This window comes from Papaver somniferum, chromosome 2 (assembly GCF_003573695.1).
Source record: "Papaver somniferum cultivar HN1 chromosome 2, ASM357369v1, whole genome shotgun sequence".
Classification (NCBI taxonomy): Eukaryota; Viridiplantae; Streptophyta; class Magnoliopsida; order Ranunculales; family Papaveraceae; genus Papaver; species Papaver somniferum.
In genome coordinates this window covers 197096818-197117109 of record NC_039359.1, presented here as the reverse complement: position 1 = coordinate 197117109, position 20292 = coordinate 197096818, and the positions used below count along the sequence as shown (strand labels likewise).

Sequence of the window (20292 nt, the reverse complement as noted above, 5' to 3'; positions counted from 1 at the left end):
GGGTTCGCGGGTTAACTCGTGGGTTAGGCGGGTTCAACCCGTTTTCCAGCGGGATCTCAAATCATCAACCCTAACCCGACTTGTTCAGTAAGCGGGATGAAGCGGGTCGGGTTTACACGGGTCGGGTTAGGGTTGACCCGCAGGTTTGAACCCTAATTTCCACCTCTAGTAAAGACTTTAGAGTTTTACACACAATATCTTTATCTGAAATAGTTTTTCCTAAAGCGTAAAAGGCATCCACTATTTCAGAAAGTTTTTGATCAAACTCATAAAAGGTATCGTCTTCATCCATACGAAGGTTTTCCCATTTAGAAGATAGGGTTTGACGCCTAGCTTCTTTTTCAGAGGCATTTCCTTCAAATACGATATTAAGAATATCCCAAGCCTCCTATGATGTTTTACACCTGGTTACATAATGATGGAGGTCTCGAGTTATAGCATGGATAATGGCGTTCAACCCATAGGAATTTTGCTTCGAAAGCAATTTTTCTTTATTATTGAATTCTTTCAATTCCTTTAGTCTAAACTCAGTGGTTGAGTTGTTGACCAGTACTTTTGGGTGTTCATACTCATCAATAACTAAAACCCAAGTGTTAAAGTCGTGAGATTGAAGAAAAGACTGTATAGCCATTTTCCACCATAGATAGTTTGAGCCATCAAACCCTGGAGGTACGTTAACTGAATCAACCATTTGATTCAAAACTTATAGGTTGGATAACGCCAAACACAGATTGTTAGATCTTTTCGTGTTGCCCGCTCTGATACCAATTGAAAAGACGAGGGTACCCAAATACACCACAATCTTTTGTTTCGATCACAACCTATACAAGACCCATTGTGTATAAACCTCTTGGAGCAACAATCACTCAAGAAATATTTCAACATAGTGTCCACTTGAAATAGGGTTAGTCCGAACTGGCCTAACACGTGAATAATTATATCAGACAAGTGGAGAAATCCAATAAACTTTGTGTGATCATCCATGGATATGAAATCGAGACAATATTACAACAAAGTGTTCACTTGATAATAGTACGATATAACCGAAACCTTATAAGATAAATATCAAGTGCCTAGTTAACATACAACTGTAATTACTTTAATTATAATATAAAAATAATTATAATGCGGAAATAAAATAAATCACACACCATAATTTTGTTAACAAGGAAAACTACAATCTTGTAGAAAACCCCGGGACCTAGTCCAGATTTGAATACTCAATGAATTAAGACGCTACAAAAACTAAACCTGCAACTTCGTGTAGACAATATTAAGTAAACTAAAATCCTAGGTACTCAGATTCATAAGTATTCCTGTTTTGATAATATCTAGAAGAACCGAAGTTCTCTATAGATATTTGTTTTGATAATATCTAGCAGAACCGAAGTTCTCAATAGATATTTGATATTAGATATCCTAGCAGAACATGTGTTCTATTAGGAGTAAATATAATATATCTTCTTAATGGTTCAATCTTTCAATCAGACAAGATTCCTTTTTATCGTATTCCAAACAGTAAAGGATAAACTTTTTGGTAACAAAACTCACTTTATAATCACAATACCGAAATATATGATATAAGCACAGTTGAGGATCTTCTATTTTTAAGACCTGTTACCAGATCCGAAGTTCCTCGGTTACAAGATCAAACAAGACAATGATTACCGAAATAATCAATCTTGATTACAAGGTTTATGATAAAATCACAAACTACTTGTTGATCTTAAAAAGGGTTTTGTTTGTTGAAAATAAGCAACCTCTTTAATCCCGTAAAATCAAGTCACAAAAAGTTACACCAAGATCAAAACACAAGAAAAAAAGTCTTCAAATCTTCAAAGTCTTCAATCTTCGATTTAATCTTCAAAATAAAAACCTGCAAAAACAAACTTGATTCCTTATAGATTTGTCGCACAAAACGGAGTCTGTTAACCATGGAAAATCAATGAATCTATCTTATGGATCTAGAATAACTTAGATCCGTAGAAACTTTAAATCCTTGATCTAGTTTGAGTGAGCCTTATATCAGAAGAGAAGGTTCTCAAGAATAAACAAACTAGGTGCAATCAAAGATTCAACAGCCGTTAGTCAATCAAATCAATAATCGAAAACTAAAATAACAATGCAATCACCTAGTTTCCCACCAACGGTACTAATAGATCTTCTCAATCCCAAAGAAGTCTTTAAACTGAGCGGTCGTAAGAGATGTCGCCTAATTAGGTTACTTTCCTCTCTGAATAGGCGGCTCCACCAGTAAATACACAACTAGGTAGTTTTGGTGTCTCTGAGGATTAGTTTGCTCGAAATGCAAACTTTGATATTTATAGACCAAGGAAGTTTGGGCACCAAGGAATTTCTAAAACCGAAAATATTCTCAAGATATGCAATATATTTCCAAATTCGGTTTCCACATATATATGGTATTTGACTTTTATTTGGTGCACATGTCCATAGGATCGGTTCCCAATAGCTAAAAACGTGTTGCACATGTTCATAGGATCCGCTCCCCAATAACAAAACTTGTTGCAATGTTCATAGGATCTGTTCCCCAATAACAAAACTTGTTGCACATGTTCATAGGATCCGTTCCCCTTTTGCACCTCTTACAAGGATCGATTCCCCTTTTGTGATCAGTTGTACCTCTTACTAGGATCGGTTCCCCTTTGCCTAGAGTTGGTCATACCAATTACAACAAATCGATCATACCATCTCAGGTGATTACTTAAGATCGGTATAAAAAGTCATACCAATACAAAAGTCAGGCCTTGTGAATAGTTTTACCAAGAACATAAATAAGTCATGAGCGGTTATACTAATCACACATATTGGTAGTTCAAAAGATATGCAATGAATAACAATACTAATAAGCCTAGCTATTTCCCTTTCGATTCAGAAAATAAGTTCATGAATTTACTTCCTTTAAACGAATGCAAAACATTGTTTCCTAGGATGAAATCTTCACCTCATACCCAAACATAATCACAATAGCTTTCAAATGGTTATGTCAATGTCATATATACGAAGTTCAAAGTATAAACATTATACTTAGTAATTCAATAAATTCCTTGACACTTAGATCATAATAATATAACTTTGCATGTTATGTTTTTAATCTAAAATATTTGAAAGACACAAGATAGATATGGAACAAGTCAAGTCATAGTTACTAACCTCAAGCTAAAAGATGATGTCTTTGTTGTCTTTAATCCATCTTCAGATCTTTGTGAGTAACTGGAGCACAATACTTCTATCATTTCTAGTCTAACCTATCAAAGTTGACTGTAGTTTACATATTAAGCGACTCGAGTTTTGGAACTAAATATGATAACTAATCTTGACATACCAACGCTTGGTGGGTTCAACCGAGCAATGCTCTAATTGTCTGATTGGTCAAAAATCATGTTCATGTCTCCTTGAAGGATCCAGGGTATGTTTTTTTTATTAACATGATCTGAAATTTCACTGAGATAGTCCTGGGCTATGTTTCTATTTGATGGGTAAGGACTGCCATAAAAAGAAGTTATTAACCACTTTTTTGATTCAGGGTTGGTCTGTACTAGGATATTAATCATGTTGATATTCCACTGGATTATTTCGAAATGAAATCCATTTATCCATGCTACATCTAAACCTCTTTCCAAGCCAACAGGGTTAACAATGTGAATGTTTGGGTAATCTTTTAGGAGAAATTTCACTAAACGTGGCTGAGACTTTGTTTCAGAGAGAAAAATAATTTCAGGCTTAGCAGTATTGATGATTTGTTGTAAATGGTTTTGGGTAAAAGGGTTGCCACAAACTTGCACATTCCATGCTATCAATTTCATAATTGATAAGAAGATTTAGAAATATGTTTCTATGGTTATTGTATTTCTATGTTCATAAGATACAGAAGTTTAAACCTAAGTTTTAACTAGGTTAAAAGCATGATAATTAATAAGTATATGAAGTATAACACAAGATTAACTAAAGATTATGTAGTGTTGAAGTAAATATACGAAAAAAATTCAAGTAAATATCAAATAATGTGTAAGAGATCCGAATTTTATGAGAAGTACCTGTGTCTCCTCCTGTTGCTTTGAAGGGGTTAACTCTGGGAATGGAATTGGGAGATAGGCACTTGTCTGAGCTTCATGTTCTAGAATGTTTGACCCATATTGATTAATTTTAAAAAGCTTTCCATCCACCGAAGGAAAGGAGCAAAAATTTTCCGATTAAGAAGAAGATATGAAATCTGAAATCGATATTTTAAAAGCTGATTTTGGCTGAGTTGCTGGAGTCTGAAAAGATGATGCAATGCAGATTTGATTATCAGGCTTTGATAAGGGGGAGACTACAGAAATTGATAGAGAGGATGAAGAAACAGAAATTGGGGATTCAAATGAATTCCTAGCATTTTAGAATAATGAAAATGATAGCCTTCTACCCACTAAAGGAGTCATGTACAAGGCCGGACCCATTCTGAAGCTCCGATTCAGACATTCTTGACTCTTCAATGACTCTGAAGGTTTCGGAGTTAGAAGATCGGAACGATTCATCTTCCAATTCGGGCAATGGAATAAAGTTCTCAGGGGAATTAAAAGGGAATGTTATTTTTTCTAAAACAGATGAAGATACTAGAGGGGATATCTTCATCAATGACAACCGGTCCTAAGACTTTATAAGATTGGTGATTAGCTTGAGTACAAATTTTATCATTCACATAGGTCCTAAAGATGTCATTAGAAGTTTCACGCACACCAGGCCGGTTAAGGTATGTCTCTACATGCATTGTCACTCCGTAGCTATTGAATTTGTCTTTTGGATTCCATATTTGAACTAGCACATCATTCAACCAGTTCATATCATCACTCGGGTAAGGTGAGTTAACTGAAATATCATAAATGTTTTCTAGTGGTCTACCATTGAGGATATCACAGTTAGCATAGGCAGTGACTACAAACTTTGGAAGGAATATTTAAGTAGTTAAAGTAAATGGAACTGACAGGATAATTTCCCACTTTAACTAAAAGATGATATATAAGAGGTTTCTCTATGTTCACCCAAACTAACACTCTTGCAGGCAATCTGGTGTTGAGATTTCAGAACTAGTACACACTTTATGACTTCTATGCTCATGCGCATTTGAAATGGTAGCCAAAATCGGGATCTCGTTAACTTTATCAGTGGATATACTTCCTTGCTATTTTACATTAGATAATCGGAAGAGGTACAAAATAGTTCGGTTTATAAGTTGGTTAAGTAATCGGGCCAAACTGTGCTTCCTAATTTGAACTTTATTAAGAATTTGAGGTTTTTGTATCAGATTTTTTCAGTATGGAGTTTTAATGAATCCCAATTTTGACTGTTTTTTTTTGTCAGTTTAGTCACCTTGGTATCCTTCCTATGTTAAGAATATTAGTTACACGCTTAACCCTAACGTTACAATAAAAAGATCTTAAAAGGTTTCATTTTCCCGAAGCATTTCCTCCCTTTGGAGAAGACACCTCTCCTCATCTAATCGATATGGGATAAAGGCTTAGTCTTTGGGGTTTGGGCATACCACTAGCTTATGCAAACTGGCATTCCTTGACCACATGCACCAATCTAATGAGTATCCAATGGAACAGAATCTGATTCTGGCAAGTGTCATGACCTCTATCATTCTGGCAAGTAATGAGTCCGATAATACAATTGGAATTTGAGCAACCCTGCGCAATATGTTGAAGAACTGCTGAAGTAGCTATGAATATCACTGCTTCGGGGGATTATAACCATGCAAAAACTCGAGTTAGTAATTGATATATCTGCAGCAATGTTTTGAAAAGGAACTTCACTGGGTTTTGTTTCTTGTTCAGAGAGTATATAAAGAACAAAAGAAAATGACCAATCAGCAGAAGTGACCTGCAAAAAAACAGAAGATAGATCTTTGGGGAGAGAGACAGTAGACTGCTTATAAGTCGAGTGACTCGAGTCAGTTTTGATCCAACAAGTAGGCCAAAATTCTACAAACAAACCCCCCCATAAAATTCAAAGTCCAATTTCAAACTTTACGAAACCTGTTTTGAGGCATACTGATTTTTTTCGAGGCATACTGAATAATGCCAAAATAAGGTCACTAAATAAAAAACATCATCACCCCTTATCTACCATTTTTGATAATGGCATAACCACCCTCATTTAATTAGTGTTAATTATTATGATTAGTTTTAATAATAATAATTAATCAGGTTCGTTAATGATTGACTAAGTTAAGTTGTTAGTTAGTTGAAAAAAATCTGATTTCTAAGTAAGAGTGGGTTTTTGAGAGAGGAAGAATAAGTGGAAAAAAATAGGGTTTCTGAGATTTGGGGATTTGAAGCGAAATCCAGAGGACGAATTCATTAATGAAGAACCTTCTGCTAATAATACACAGGTATACTCGTAACGACGTCTAATCTCTCTTTTTTAGCTCAAAAAAATGAAATTTTCCAAACTTCTTCGGAGTTCAATACTTGGTTCGGTTGAAATATAAGAGTCGAACTTTTCACGGGAAGAACAGTTCGGCATGTTCGATATAAGGTTCGGCTAATAATTCAAAGTTCGCCTAAAGTATATACTAAGTTCGGCCAATAACTAAAAAAGTTTGAGACACACAGTGTGATGTTCGGCTAAAACCTATACAAGTTAAATCAGCCGAACCGTATTGCATTAAACTCCGCCAAGCTTACATGTTCGGCTGAAAACATTAACAGTTGAATGCGACGAACTTCGTTGAACCCTAATTCGGCTGAAAATTGAATTACTAATTCCAGCCGAACTGATCTTCCACATAGCAAAAACAAAATAAGAAAATGTCTAAGTTCGTCTGTTTTTATCGCAAATTTTTGGGCCGAACCAACTTTTGATAATCAAAGAAACCCTATTCTGTCGATCAAACTAAGCAATAATGGTTAAAATCTAGATGGGTTTTGTGAAATACCTTCTAATATACATTATGGGGTGGTTTATGGAGGGGGTTCGGCTGTTGAAAATGGAAAAAGAAAAAGAAAAAGAAAGAAAGAAGAAAGAATAAGAAATGTGTCGACTGATTCTAGGTTTTGATTAGTTTTAGTTTAGAGTTTTAATTTAATTAAGCATATTTCAATAATTTAATTTATTTTAGTTTAAGTTCTTAATTAAATTGAATATTTAAGTAATTTAATGTAATTAGAGGGTAACCTAGTAAATTTGGTACGCTTAGACACCCCTTATAAAGATATCCTAGATGGCATCATCATTTAGTATGCCTCAAAAATATTGAGTATGCCTCAAAACAGGTTTCACTCACCTTCTTATTTGTCGATGTATTATGCTCAACTTAATCCATTCAAGTCTAAAAACTGATGGAAGAACTTAAACACTAAAATAGCAAACCAGACCACCGGAAATATGAAATGACTGTTTAAGCTTTTGGAATTTCTTCCATTCGGACAGGTAATAACTAAACTTGTGAAATCTCAAAATCCTAAAGTGTGCTAACTGCAGTGAGAGACTGCAACAACAACTATATCTTTATGAAGAAAGAATAAAAAGATTGATTCATCATTAGGTACTGCTTAAGAGACAACAAACATATATTTACGGAACACAGCTACATAGACAAAGCAATCATGAAATTCACATAATTAAACACCTGCAAGATGCACATTGAAGAGAGTAATAAGAGGGGGGGAAATGCAATACTGCTTTCATTACAACGTGCACAAACCATTAGATTTGAACTTCGTTCAATGCTTGATAGATCCATCCTCATCCTCTTCAATATCCCAACTCAAATCCTCATCTTCATCAGCAGTACTCAACCGTTTGCGCAATTCATCCCTATGGCTGCTACTAATAGTCGCTTTCTTCTCATCACCACTGCCAACATCTCCAATCTCATCCCAACCAAGATCTTCTTCCTCGGATACAACCACCTGACCAGAAATTCCTGAAAGTTCACTGGACTTGACAGATTCACCAGATTCATTTTTCCCTTCCACAATCACCTTTTCATCTGATTTCGTTCCAGATTTGTCATTACTTTCTGATTCTAATTCTTCTACTTTTCCTCCAGGTGCCATTTTCTCCTCAGACTCATTTTTGCCATCGACTTCCTCTGCAGGAGCCTTATCTTCACTCTTTCTATCAGCAACCTTCGAATTCTCAACCTGTAATTCTTCAACACTCTTATTCTCAGTTACAGCAATCCCACTCTGTAGTTCCTTAGTTTCTTTCTTCTCCAAATCTTCAGCAACTGAAGAATCCACCCTAGATTCGGATTTATTAGAGCTCTCATCATCATCAACATCCCAACTCAAGTCTTCCTCGTCATCCACTGAAATCGCTCTCTTTACAAGATTAGCTCTGGCATCTTCAACTTGCTTAAGTTTATAAACTCTAAAATAATACCTACTCCAAAATGTCTCACTATCAATAACGCTAGGAACAAGTTTCGAATAAATCCCTTCCATAACATTATTCTCGTCAAGTAAATTCTCGATCTCTTCACCTTTCTCTTCTAAATCAAATCCTAATTTCCATTTCTTAAACTCATCCAAATCAATTAACTCTTCCGTATAAGTATTCATATCATTCTGAATCGCATACACATTCGCTTCAAATCTACTACTATACGTTCTCGAATTCCTAATATTATTATTACGTTCTTGATTATTACTATCAAAATTATTCGATGCATTTTCGAAATCAGCAGAAAGAATGACACCTTTACCTTGAGAAATAATCTCAGCTGTTCCACGCCAAACCGATTCAAGTGATCCTTGAGCTACAGATGCTCCAGCTTCAATTGAAACAGGAATTTCTTTGACAGCACGACTAGCAACTTCACGAATAGCAACCGTTTCATTCTTTAATCCAACACTAAATTCTTCTAGATCTCGTTTATATGTTTGAATCACTGATTCAGATTTTGTCGTTAAAGTTTTCATTAATCCTCCAAAACTCCAAGTATTACCAATAGAAGAATCTGAGTGAGAATCGATTGAAGAATCTGATTGATCTTGAACATTTTCTTGTTTGGGTGATTCAGATGAATCATTTCTTCTGAGATCTGATGGATCGGATGGTTGTTGATCTTCTGAGAATACAGATTTGAAGAAATCCATAGAGAAAGGATCGGCTACAGAGAATACGGTTTTGATTGATGAAAGGGAGAAGAGAAAGCAGTGGGTAACCAAATGATGCCCTATTTTCTAATAGCGCCACTTATCATTGCTATGATGATCTATCAAAAGTAGGGCTGCACAAACCCGACTCAACCCACCGACCCAACCCACACCCGCCTAAAATTACCTACATCCGACCCAACCCATCTAGGAGCGGGTCGACTATGGGTCACAACATCAAAACCCGTAGTATTGTGGGTCGACTATGGATCAAAGCTTTCCTCACCCGACCCAACCCACCCACCCACCTAAATATTTCTTAGTTAATATCAACCCTTAGATTACCTATCCTAGATGAATCACAGCCGTTGAAGTAGTGATATATAATGCCTAAACCTAAATTGCTAACTTCACTTCAGTCTTCACTTCTTCAATCACTTCCTTGAATAGTCTTTTATCTTTTGAGCTTCGAACAATTGAACTCATTTCTTGTAATTTGTATGCACTTTGCAACTTTGCACCAACTTCTTACTTCTCTGGATTATAATTATCATTTGTTTACACTTGACTTGGGGTCAGTTCTTTAATTGTCATCTGTAAGAGTCTTAGGTTAGTCTGTAACTTTTTTTTTTGATGTAATGTAACTGTAATGTGTATTTTATGGTGGGTAACCCACCACCCACCGACCCATTGTAATGTGGGTCGGGTGAAAACCGACCCATTGTTATGTTGGGTTGGTTGTGGGTGACAACTTCTGCTACCCACCATCAGTGGGTTGGGTGGTGGGTGAGGCCAAACCCGGCCCAAACCGACCCATGTGCAGCCCTAATCAAAAGAACGCAGTCGGTGACTAGCCAATTTGTAGGAATGTGGTTAAGCTTCATATCGGCTAGATTTGGCTGCTCGATAAGACAAAAAGCATTGCAGATAAGAAAAAAACGTTGTCTATTTTTTAATATTACTTCACTCTAAATATATCTCACATGTGAACTAGTATCAAGATAATTTCGCTCAATGATTCAATGCGGAGAAAATCAGCTTTTCGCAGTCCGTCAGCGCAAGCAAAATGGTATAGCGTGGAATGTTCCACGTTATCTGCATCGAATGAAAAACCGCAGCTTGTCAGCGCGGAATTGTACAGCGTAGCACTTCTGCGCTGAATGAAAATACGTAGAGTTTGACCATTTTTTCCCTACACCTAGTTTACATCATCATTAATTATATGTTTATTTAATCATGTTCTCTCACACTCCCTTTACACCATCAATGAATATGTTTTCAAATTTTGAATTTCGAAATGTTTGACAATTTGATCCAACAGTTGTTTGTTTCAAATTTTGAAAATTTACCAAACTAAGTAATTCTTTCATTACTTTGCAAAACAATGTTACAATGTTTTTTGAAGAAATTTAAAAGGTACACTAAAATTAAAATTCTACTTCTAAAAATTGAAAAAGTACATTGAAATTAAAATTCTACTTCTAAATTAACTTTAAAATTCTACTTCTAAATAACATAATTTATTACTAATAAATCATTTTAATTTAGGGGATAGGTTATATGCCATTACGGACCAAAATTTCGTTCTTCTATTTTTTGTAGAGGGTTTTCTCTTAATCCTCTACTTCATTTATATTTTGTCGTAGGATCTTCAAGTCAGCTTCTCTCTGTTTGGTTTGTGCCAAGATTGTAGTGTTTTCCATGTTCTTTTTTAAGTACTTTTCCTCTGTTTCATACTTGGAAACGCTTGTCTTGCGCTTTGTCAAAAAGTTCTATGAGCTTATCCATTTATTCACCTGCTCTCTTCGATGCTTTAGCCTCACGGAATGGGGAAGAAATGAAAAAGAAGTCGAGTTTTGTTGATAAAATGGGGATTTTGGCTGCGCTGAATGGTTCAGGGCAGTCGCGGAATGGTTAGGCGCAGTCAACCAGTTTGACTGGTCATGCGCTGTTCCATTCGGCGAAAAATAGAAAAAAAAACCCGTTGTTTGATTTAGGCAGCCTCGTTGTTTGGTTCTGTGACTAGCATACTAGATTAGCATTTCCATGGGACTTGGGAGGTTACTCTAGTTGTCAATCTAGATACTAGATTAGAAGACCATAAAACTTAGCCTTAGAGCAAGCACAATGGCGAGGCCAGGCCAGGTTACTTTTATGGTTTTTGGATAAGCCTGGAATGGGACAACACCAACCACTATGGGATTTGGCTATCTGGATTTGGAATCTAAGTTCCCTCCTGCCTAGTCATTGGGGGAAACTGAATACACGTATTTTAGAAGAAAAAAATGAAAACTTATTTTATGTGGGAAAGTATACCTAAAAAGGTTACCTGGGGGGAACTGGTATTTTTATAGAGGACGGAAATGTGGTTTCGGACAGTTTAGGCTTAGCCACATCATGATATATGTGGCATGCTAAAGCTTAAGTTATCTACTAGAATATGGAGAAAGTGAGCACCATAATAGTTGTTCTTCTCCACATTCTGGAGATTAAGCCACAATGTGCTTACTCTTAACCAAAATAAGTATTTTACTATGGAATGGGAGCATCTTTGAAGCTCAAGTCAAGTCTTAAAAAGATTGACACTTGAGAGTTAAAGAAATTTTCTACTAGAAAAATCTACTTCAATAACAAGTCTCACTTATTACTTATTTGGAGTGGGTGTCAATGAGAAATCAAAGACAACGTGAGAACCAAGAAGTAGACCAAAAGCTACAAGTAGAGGAGATTAAGACTGGGTTTGGTAATGCTTTTATTTTTTCAAAAGCACTTTCAAAACCTATATATGTCAATAATTTTTGAAATTGGTGTTTGGTAAAAAAAAGTTAAAGTGTTTTTTACCCAAAACGCTTCCCAAATTCCTCAATTATCAAAAGCTAGGGAGGAGGAGCTTTTAAAAGCTACAAAAGCATAAGTTTTGCTCCCACCTAAATTTAATGATTGATTTATCTTTTTTGTCCATATTTTATTTTATAAATGACAAAAGTTACCCTTAAACTTATATACAATCAATTTTTTATTTCTTATATTTTAGTCTTTAAATATTATTATTTTTTATTTTCAAACTATTTCATTTCATTTATCAATAATAAAAATAAAAAAAAAGTATTAAATAAAAAAATATATTAAATAATTATTTAATGAATTTTAGTTTGATTTTTTTGTTTGAAAATTATATATATATATATATATATATATATTAAAAAGTGATTAAGTAAAATAATTTTTTTAACAATCATAATAATAGTAATAATTAGTAAATTTAATATTATATATATTTATATTGAATAGTAAAATAAATTAATTATTTTTAGAATCAATAAATTTGAATAAAACTATTTTCAAATATATGTCTGTTTTTGTCATTTGCTACAACAACAATGGTTGAATTTGATATTTTACCAAACACACTTTAACTGCTTTTTTAATCAGCTTTAACTTTAGTTAATATTTTACCAAACATCAAACTGCTTTTTTCTCACAGCACAGCTCAGCAACGCACAGCAGAAAAGTGCTTTTACAAAAGCTGCAGCAATACCAAACTAAGCCTAAGGCTGACGAATACCCTCTAAGGTTCACGGTCAAAAACACAATCCGGCATGTCCTCAGAGAGAAAAAAAACTTGCCTATGACAGCATCATGTTTCGTCTCGCGAAAAAGACCACTGATGGACGATCAACATACCCATTTCATCTATCGTGGGAAATGATAAGGTTGAAGAAAATGAAATACTGAAAAAGAAGATAAAAAAGAAGTGACGACAATCAAACATAAAAATAATAACACTTATATAAACGACACTATCAAGAATATAAAACACGGTTTAGTTAATTTTGTCTATGTAAATGGCGGTCCAGATTTATCCTCACAAGAGATAAATCTAGGGATGTAATCATTTGTCATAGGCGTTGATTGTGATTGGGATTAGAAATACATCTAATGGACAAAAATTATCATGTCATAATTCTTCATAATAAATACTCTATTAATTTGCCATGATAATATTATATTAAATAAATGTCAAATTAAAAACGATAATATATATATAATTAAACTAGAAGGCACAATTGGGGGATACTAAAAAAAAGAACATTATGAAGTAATTGAAGTACCCCTTATCCAAGTGTGTTTGGGGGATATTTCAAATAATATATTTTGATTAGATGAAAAAAGAAGGATTTTGGAAGATTTTTATGATATGAGAAAGTGCTTAAATTGATTTTAATGATTCCTAATTGTAACCTTTTGTAGACAATCAAACTTTTATCTATGAAAAAACCCAAACCAAATCCCAATTCAAACACTTAGTCAATCAAATTTTGCATTTACAGAGCTACAATCGGTATTTTATTCATCAGACAAAACAATACCGACTGTTAAGCCGATACTGTAATTCAAATTCGATTTTTTTTTATTTAAATACAATTTCAACTTTTTTTTATAACCTAAATGGTTTTGATTATCATAATTCGCGTCGCTACTCAATATGATTTTTTTGATAACCTAAATCAAAAATCATTGATCATGATTTGTGTGATTTGTTTGATGGAGAAGAAAAGTGAAGGGGGATACTAAAAAAAAATAGGTTTTTAGTTTTTCTTTTTAATTTTTATTAGGGTAAGGATATTATGGTTATTTCACACTTAAAAAAAGGACCCCTTCACCAAAATACAACCTCATTTAACTTTAAGTATCCCCCAATTGCGCCTTCTTATTCTACTAATGATTATAATAAATATATTTTTGTTAGCTAATACGGCTTAGTTTGGTATTGCTGCGAGCTTTACAAAAATCCTTTTCCGATGTACAAAACTGTGTCGATCTATGCAACAACAAAACAAGCTACGTTCTATGCCGAGCTCTGTAAGAAAAAAAAACAATTGAATGGTTGCAAATTATAAACTAAAGCTAAAACTATTTTCAAAAACAATCAAATTGTGTCTGGGAAAATATCAAGTTCAACTATAATTAGTGAGAAAATGACAAAACCAGACATATCTCTGAAGATTGTTCATTCTATTTTATTGTGCTTAAAATAAATTAAATTTTGCAACTATTAGAGTACATATATGTAATATTAAATGTACTAATTAGTATTATCATTAAAAAGTATTATTTTTCTTAACCACTTTTTAAGAAACAATAATTGCTTAATATTTATTGTTGATAAATTAAAGTTATGCAACCCGAAAGGTCAAAATCTCTGGTTGCGTAACTGTGAAAAATTTATATGAAAATGTAGTTTGAAAAAAAATAATTCTGAAGAATAAAATATAAATGATGATTTTTGTCAGTTATAAAAAGATGGGATAGAATTGGAAAATAAAATTTGAAATTAGGGTTAACTATAGCATTTGCTTTTAAAGCTTTTAAAAGCTCCTTTTCCTCCACTATTTAAAATTGATAGATTTTGTAAGTGTTTTGCTTAAAAAACACTTTATGAAATCTTTGGCAAACACTATGATGAAAAAATAATGCTATAAGTATGTTTTCAAAGTATTTTTTTTTAAGAAAAAAAGAAGTACCAAACTTAGTTAGATTGGCTAATAATTATATAAGTGGACCATAGTGACGGAGGCAAGTATTGGTGCACCGTGAGTAATTTCACATCATCTCACGTATTTCTTGATAAATGGTTTAACGTTATTTTTATTCAATGACGATGGATAACAAAGTTTATTGTTAGTAGAGCGTATTGTTATCAGGTTAGGTACTTAACGTTTTGACTTACTAACTAATCATGGTTTTATTATTTTTATGTAACGAATAACCTCACATCTGGAAGCGTAATGTCGTAAAATGTAATGGTCTGACCCTCTACCGATAATGTCCTCACTTAGCCACTGCGATCATCTGACAATATGGGGTTTTCAATGGTCACCGTTGTGGTCATCCAACAACAACTTCTCAGGAGGTCACCCATCCCAAGATTACTCAATACCAAGCATGCTTAACTATAAAGATTTTTCGCCAACTATGAAGCCAATGATGCTGAAAAGGTCTCGGTGTTAGGAAATGAAAAACCATTACTTATATTCGATTTGACGAATCCTACCTGCCGAGTCGGATTACTATACTACCAGCAACTTAATTTGGAGCCGTCCTCAGCTCCGAAATATGTTCAATCCTAGACTCTGGCATTTTTTTTCCACTCATGACACCCTTTCCCAACACAATCCGTCAAGCATACTCTTTGACCCTCGACAGATAATCTGTGGTCGACTCTAATACCATTTGTAAGGACCTGATCCTCCGCCAATACTGTCTCCACATAGTCACTGCGGTTATCCGACAGTGTGGGATTTTCAACTGACACTGATGGGGTCATTAATCAGTAGTGTTCTGGGAGGTAGCCCATCCCTGGATTACTCTCGCCCGAGAACGCATAAATACAATGCTTTTTTATCAACTATGGATCCAACTATGTTGAAAAGGCCACCATATTACGAAAGGACAAGCCATTACCTATATCCCATTCAGTGAACTCTTCTTGCCGAATTGAATTACGTACATAATATATTTTGGAGTTTTGGAAAAATAGAACTACATCATATGTGAGTAAATGGTTGTCATCGGAGATGACTTAACATTTTATAATATAATAACTTAAGTGAATGAATTAGCTTTTTATTATGTCATTGAAATAGTAAGAACATACAATATGCTATGTATTGTTGAGCCAATTCTGAGTTTTTACTCTTTGTAGACTATTCTTAAAGGGTAAAAAAGTAACAAGGATCCGAACACTGTTAATATCTACAAAATTATTCTTGAGACGAATGAGTTCAGGTGTTGTAATTTTGTTACAACTTACATAGTTTAATTTTTTGGTTCTGCTCGGTTGTTGGGGTATGCGGCGCAATAAACCACATATGTATAGCTAAGGATAGTCCCTCATGGATTAAAGAGGAATACATGTGGAGATTAATAAGCTTGGGCATACCCATACATAACACCGAGGCCTTTTAGTTAAAAACCTTCACACCTCTTATCACAATGTGGTCAAGTTGGGATCGAGGTTATGTGGTGGGGCCCTGAGCAGCGTCTGATGGTCCGTGAAGATCCTAACAATTGGTATCATAGCCCATGGTTGGGGATAGAACCGAAACGTAAAATTGATTGTGGATGTCACCCGGTTTAGGGCGCAAGTGGATTCAGACTTAAGGTGGAGTAGGCAAGGCCCAAAGTTGAACTGACGCTCAAGGTAGAATTAGTGTCTCACCCATTAACTCATGTGGAGAAGGGCTCTAGATCGGTAAGGAAATGCTCAAGGTTGAATTGGCGCTCTAGGTGGAGTTAGTATCCCACACATAAACTCACAAGTGTATCAGGGTTCTAGGTGGGCAAGGAGATGCTCAAGGTGGAGTTAGTGCTTTCCTTCTCATTAACTCAAGGTGGAGTAGGATTCCAGGGCGCATAGTGACAATAATCATGATCGATGGTCAGCATATACAGATAGTAATCGTATGGTGTGGAGACTTATTGCACCGGTGAAGTGGTTTAATCTCGCCAAGGTGGAGATAGTTGGAGTATATGGCGCGATAAAACACACATGTATAGCTAGAGATAGTCCCACATGAAAGAAAGAGGAGTACATGTGGAGCTTAATAAGATTGGGCACCTATATACGTAGCACCAAGGCCTTTTAGATTAAAACCGAACACCTCTTTTCCAAAGGTGGTCAAGTAGGGACATCATCGGTGCTATGTGGTCGGGCCCATAGTGGGTTCCTATGGTCCATGAAGATCCTAACATCGTTCACTGAAATAAGGAAGATGCAGAAAGGTAATACCGTTTCAAAGGATCGATAAGATATCTTTGTAAACTAAAAAACATATCAAATAATGTTTTTTTGGGGAAAAAATATGTAAAAATTAATTCCGTTATAATTTCATGGTTGTCTTGAGGATACAACTCGGGAAAGGAAAGGCATAGTATGGGAGAATGTCAAGGCGAAACATGTTAGAAAGGATTTGTGGAGTGAAGAATAAGAATATATATCGGGTTTTCCTATACTTTTGTAATGATAAAAAGGGTAAACTTGATATTAATGAATATTATATTTAATATTCATATGTCGGAAAATGGGTAAATAAATACAACTTAACGGCACGGATTAAGCCCTAGTTTAAACCACAAAAGACTGTTTATGCCCTTCAAAATTCGAACAGACACACCGGTATAAAGAACAAGCCTAAGCCTGCAAAAAGATACTCCATAATGTATGTAGCTTAACAACAATATTCCTTAAATAGTACCTGATAGGTATGTCATATAAGTTTCGGTTGGTTACTTGATGAATAATGTTCTCTTATGAATCCTAATGAAGTTCTTCATTTACTTAATTTACTTATACTTTGTCCGAGACTGGTTTAGTAGAAAATAACTCAAGAAATAGAGTTGGTCTTCTAATAATAAGAAAAAGTTTGACATACCAACATTTGTGGTCATTCAACCGAGCAATGCTCTAATATCCACAATTTGCATTATAATGCTCATATACTTAAGCTTTTCACCACAATGAGTTTTTATGGGTACAAATGTGAGACTATAATCTCACGAGAACTAATAAACGACCAATTGAATGTCTCAGCCAAGACATGCCCAATATCTGTATTTTGGTCCAACGATCATTTGTAATCCTCTTTGAAGTATTTGTTGGATCGAGTATATGAGGAAGTAATTCAAGATACTTCGTCTATTCCATCATTTTCCAATAAAATTTTATATTTTTGCAGATTTGCTCCCACATTAGTGACCTTGCATACGTGTATTTCTCCCAATTTAATAAGTGCATTGTGAGAGGACGAGAGTACCAACTAGTCCACCAATATTTTATGTCAACCTATAAATGACACACCTTGAATGACCTTATAGGGAAAAATAAAGATAAACAATATAATATGGAAAATAAGCAAGGCACTCATAGAAGATTTTGTTAACGACAAAAACTGCAAGTGCAACAAAACCTTAAACTTCGTACAGTTTTAAATACTCATTGAACTAATCACTTACACTTTCGCCTACTATGCGCGACTTTTTTGTAGTGGAGTTAAGTTTGCACAAGACCCTAACTGGATGTGCAAAACCGGTCCAATCTCAAACTGACCACTGATAAAAGCTCGGCTAAAGATTTTAACAAATCATGACCGTTGATTAACAGTTCAGTTGATGGTTTTGGAGTCTAAGCCGTCCCGATAAACACGTTTCATGCGAACTATTGATTAGTTATATAACTGTTAACGAATTAGGACTAGTCAGTTATTTGAGTGGGAGTCAAACATAAAATTGGACATTTCAGGACTCTACGGTGAAGATGGTCAGGATTCAAACTCATAGTAAAATTGAACTCATAAATATAAAATCAAAGAGTCATTTATATTCGAATTATGTTGTCAATATTTCTCGAAAGACTTCTTTTCAAGATAAAATATCAAAAAGATGTGAAACTTCCTTTGATTTTCAGAACATATTTTCATCACATCTACTTATACGCATTTTATTTTCAGTCAGTTTATTCATAATTCTCTTAACGAATTAGTAAACTAGCAGTACGCGGGGCTACAATCAGAAACATCTACTCTAGTCACTGAAGCTAACATCAACAACTATTTTTTTAGGAGCTTATGAAAACGCGAGGGTATAACAACCACACCCAACTATTTCATTCGGCAATCTGTATGGAATAAACTCCGATATAAATCTGAGAGAACCAAGTTACCGAGTCTCAATCAGAATAAATACTAAAGAGCTTTATCTCTTTCTCAACATAATCAGTAAATCAAATTAACATATAGAAATCTATGAACCTGATTTTTATGAGAATGACTCGGATGGTACCAAAGACCATTGTCCGAGTGTCAATCAAGTCATATCCAACAAACAAGGTCGGATTTATCAACTATGATTGAACTACGCACAACCTATGATATTTCAATTATATAAACAAAATATAATGCAGAAAAGAAATAACACAAATACCAGAAATTTTGTTAACGAGGAAACCGCAAATGCAGATAAACCCCGGGACCTAGTCCAGACTTGAACACCACACTGTATTAAGCCGTTACAGACTCTAGCCTACTACAAGTTAAATTCATACTGGAATAGTTCAGTCCCAACCAAGTATTACACTGATTAAGGTACACGTAAGAGTACCTTAAGCCTCTTAAATCCCAATAGAACTCTGCGCACTTGACTCCCTTAGATGATCTCACCCACAACTAAGAGTTGTTACAACCCAAAGTAGAAGCCTTATAAAAAAATTTGTCTCCCACAAATAAGTCTATTCTGGTTGTTGTTTCCGTCTTAAGATAAAGATCAAGGTGTACATGAAACTCAACTAATAATCCGGTCTTATACTCCCGAAGAGAAACCTATAAATATTAGCCACCTCACAATAACCTAACTGATTAACAAAAGAAGTTATTGCGGAATCATAAGAGTCTGAGACGAAGAACTGTTGTGATTACTTTTTATATCTTATCTATCGGAGATAAATCTCGAGAAAATCTTAGAGAATATTAAACTCAATACAATAGAAAAATTAAGATCAGAATATGCAACTACAGAGAAAATAGTTGGATCTGGATTCGTAAATCCTAAATGAAGTCTTTAAGTCGTTAACCCTAATAATGGTTTTAAGAAGAACTGTAAACCTGGGTTAATGGAAAATCGACTCTAGTTTGCAACTAGGACACATGAGAGTGTCTGGATTAGGTTTCCCAGATGTTAGAGTTCTCCTTTATATAGCATTTCAAATCAAGGTTACTTCCAATCAAATCTAAGATAGCTTAGTAACAAAGCAATTAATATTTGCCGTTAGATAAACTTCTGATTTAAGATTCAAGCTAAGTCTGATTAGAAAATAAGCAATCAACCTCCACCATTAAATGGTATTATATTGATACACACAAATGAAATATACTTATATTTATCTATAATACAAAACAAAGCTAGGCTAAGTTTGCCTGTGTTAGTGGTGGTCAGGATTTGTTCTGACAAAGATAAATCAAGGGTTGTGGTTCTGCAGACCACCCATTACAACTCGCACGTGTGGCGGTCCATATTTGTTCTTGCAAGATACGAATCTACGGCTGTGGTTGATCACGCCAGTTCACCTCCTCCCCACTCCCTTCGTCCGAATTAATGCTTATTAGTTTTGCCCAAATACCCTCTTCGCTTAAAA

The 20292-nt window shown here is 34.7% G+C and overlaps 1 protein-coding gene across 1 annotated transcript; it reads right to left on the bottom strand.

Annotated features, from left to right (window-relative positions):
* Positions 1–7508: 7508 nt before the first annotated feature.
* LOC113350149 (protein DOS2-like) lies at positions 7509–9187 on the bottom strand. The gene has a single exon (XM_026594239.1). It carries the CDS (start codon positions 9102–9104, stop codon positions 7725–7727), a length of 1380 nt encoding a protein of 459 aa, XP_026450024.1. The 5' UTR covers positions 9105–9187; the 3' UTR covers positions 7509–7724.
* Between the last annotated feature and the right edge of the window lie 11105 nt (positions 9188–20292).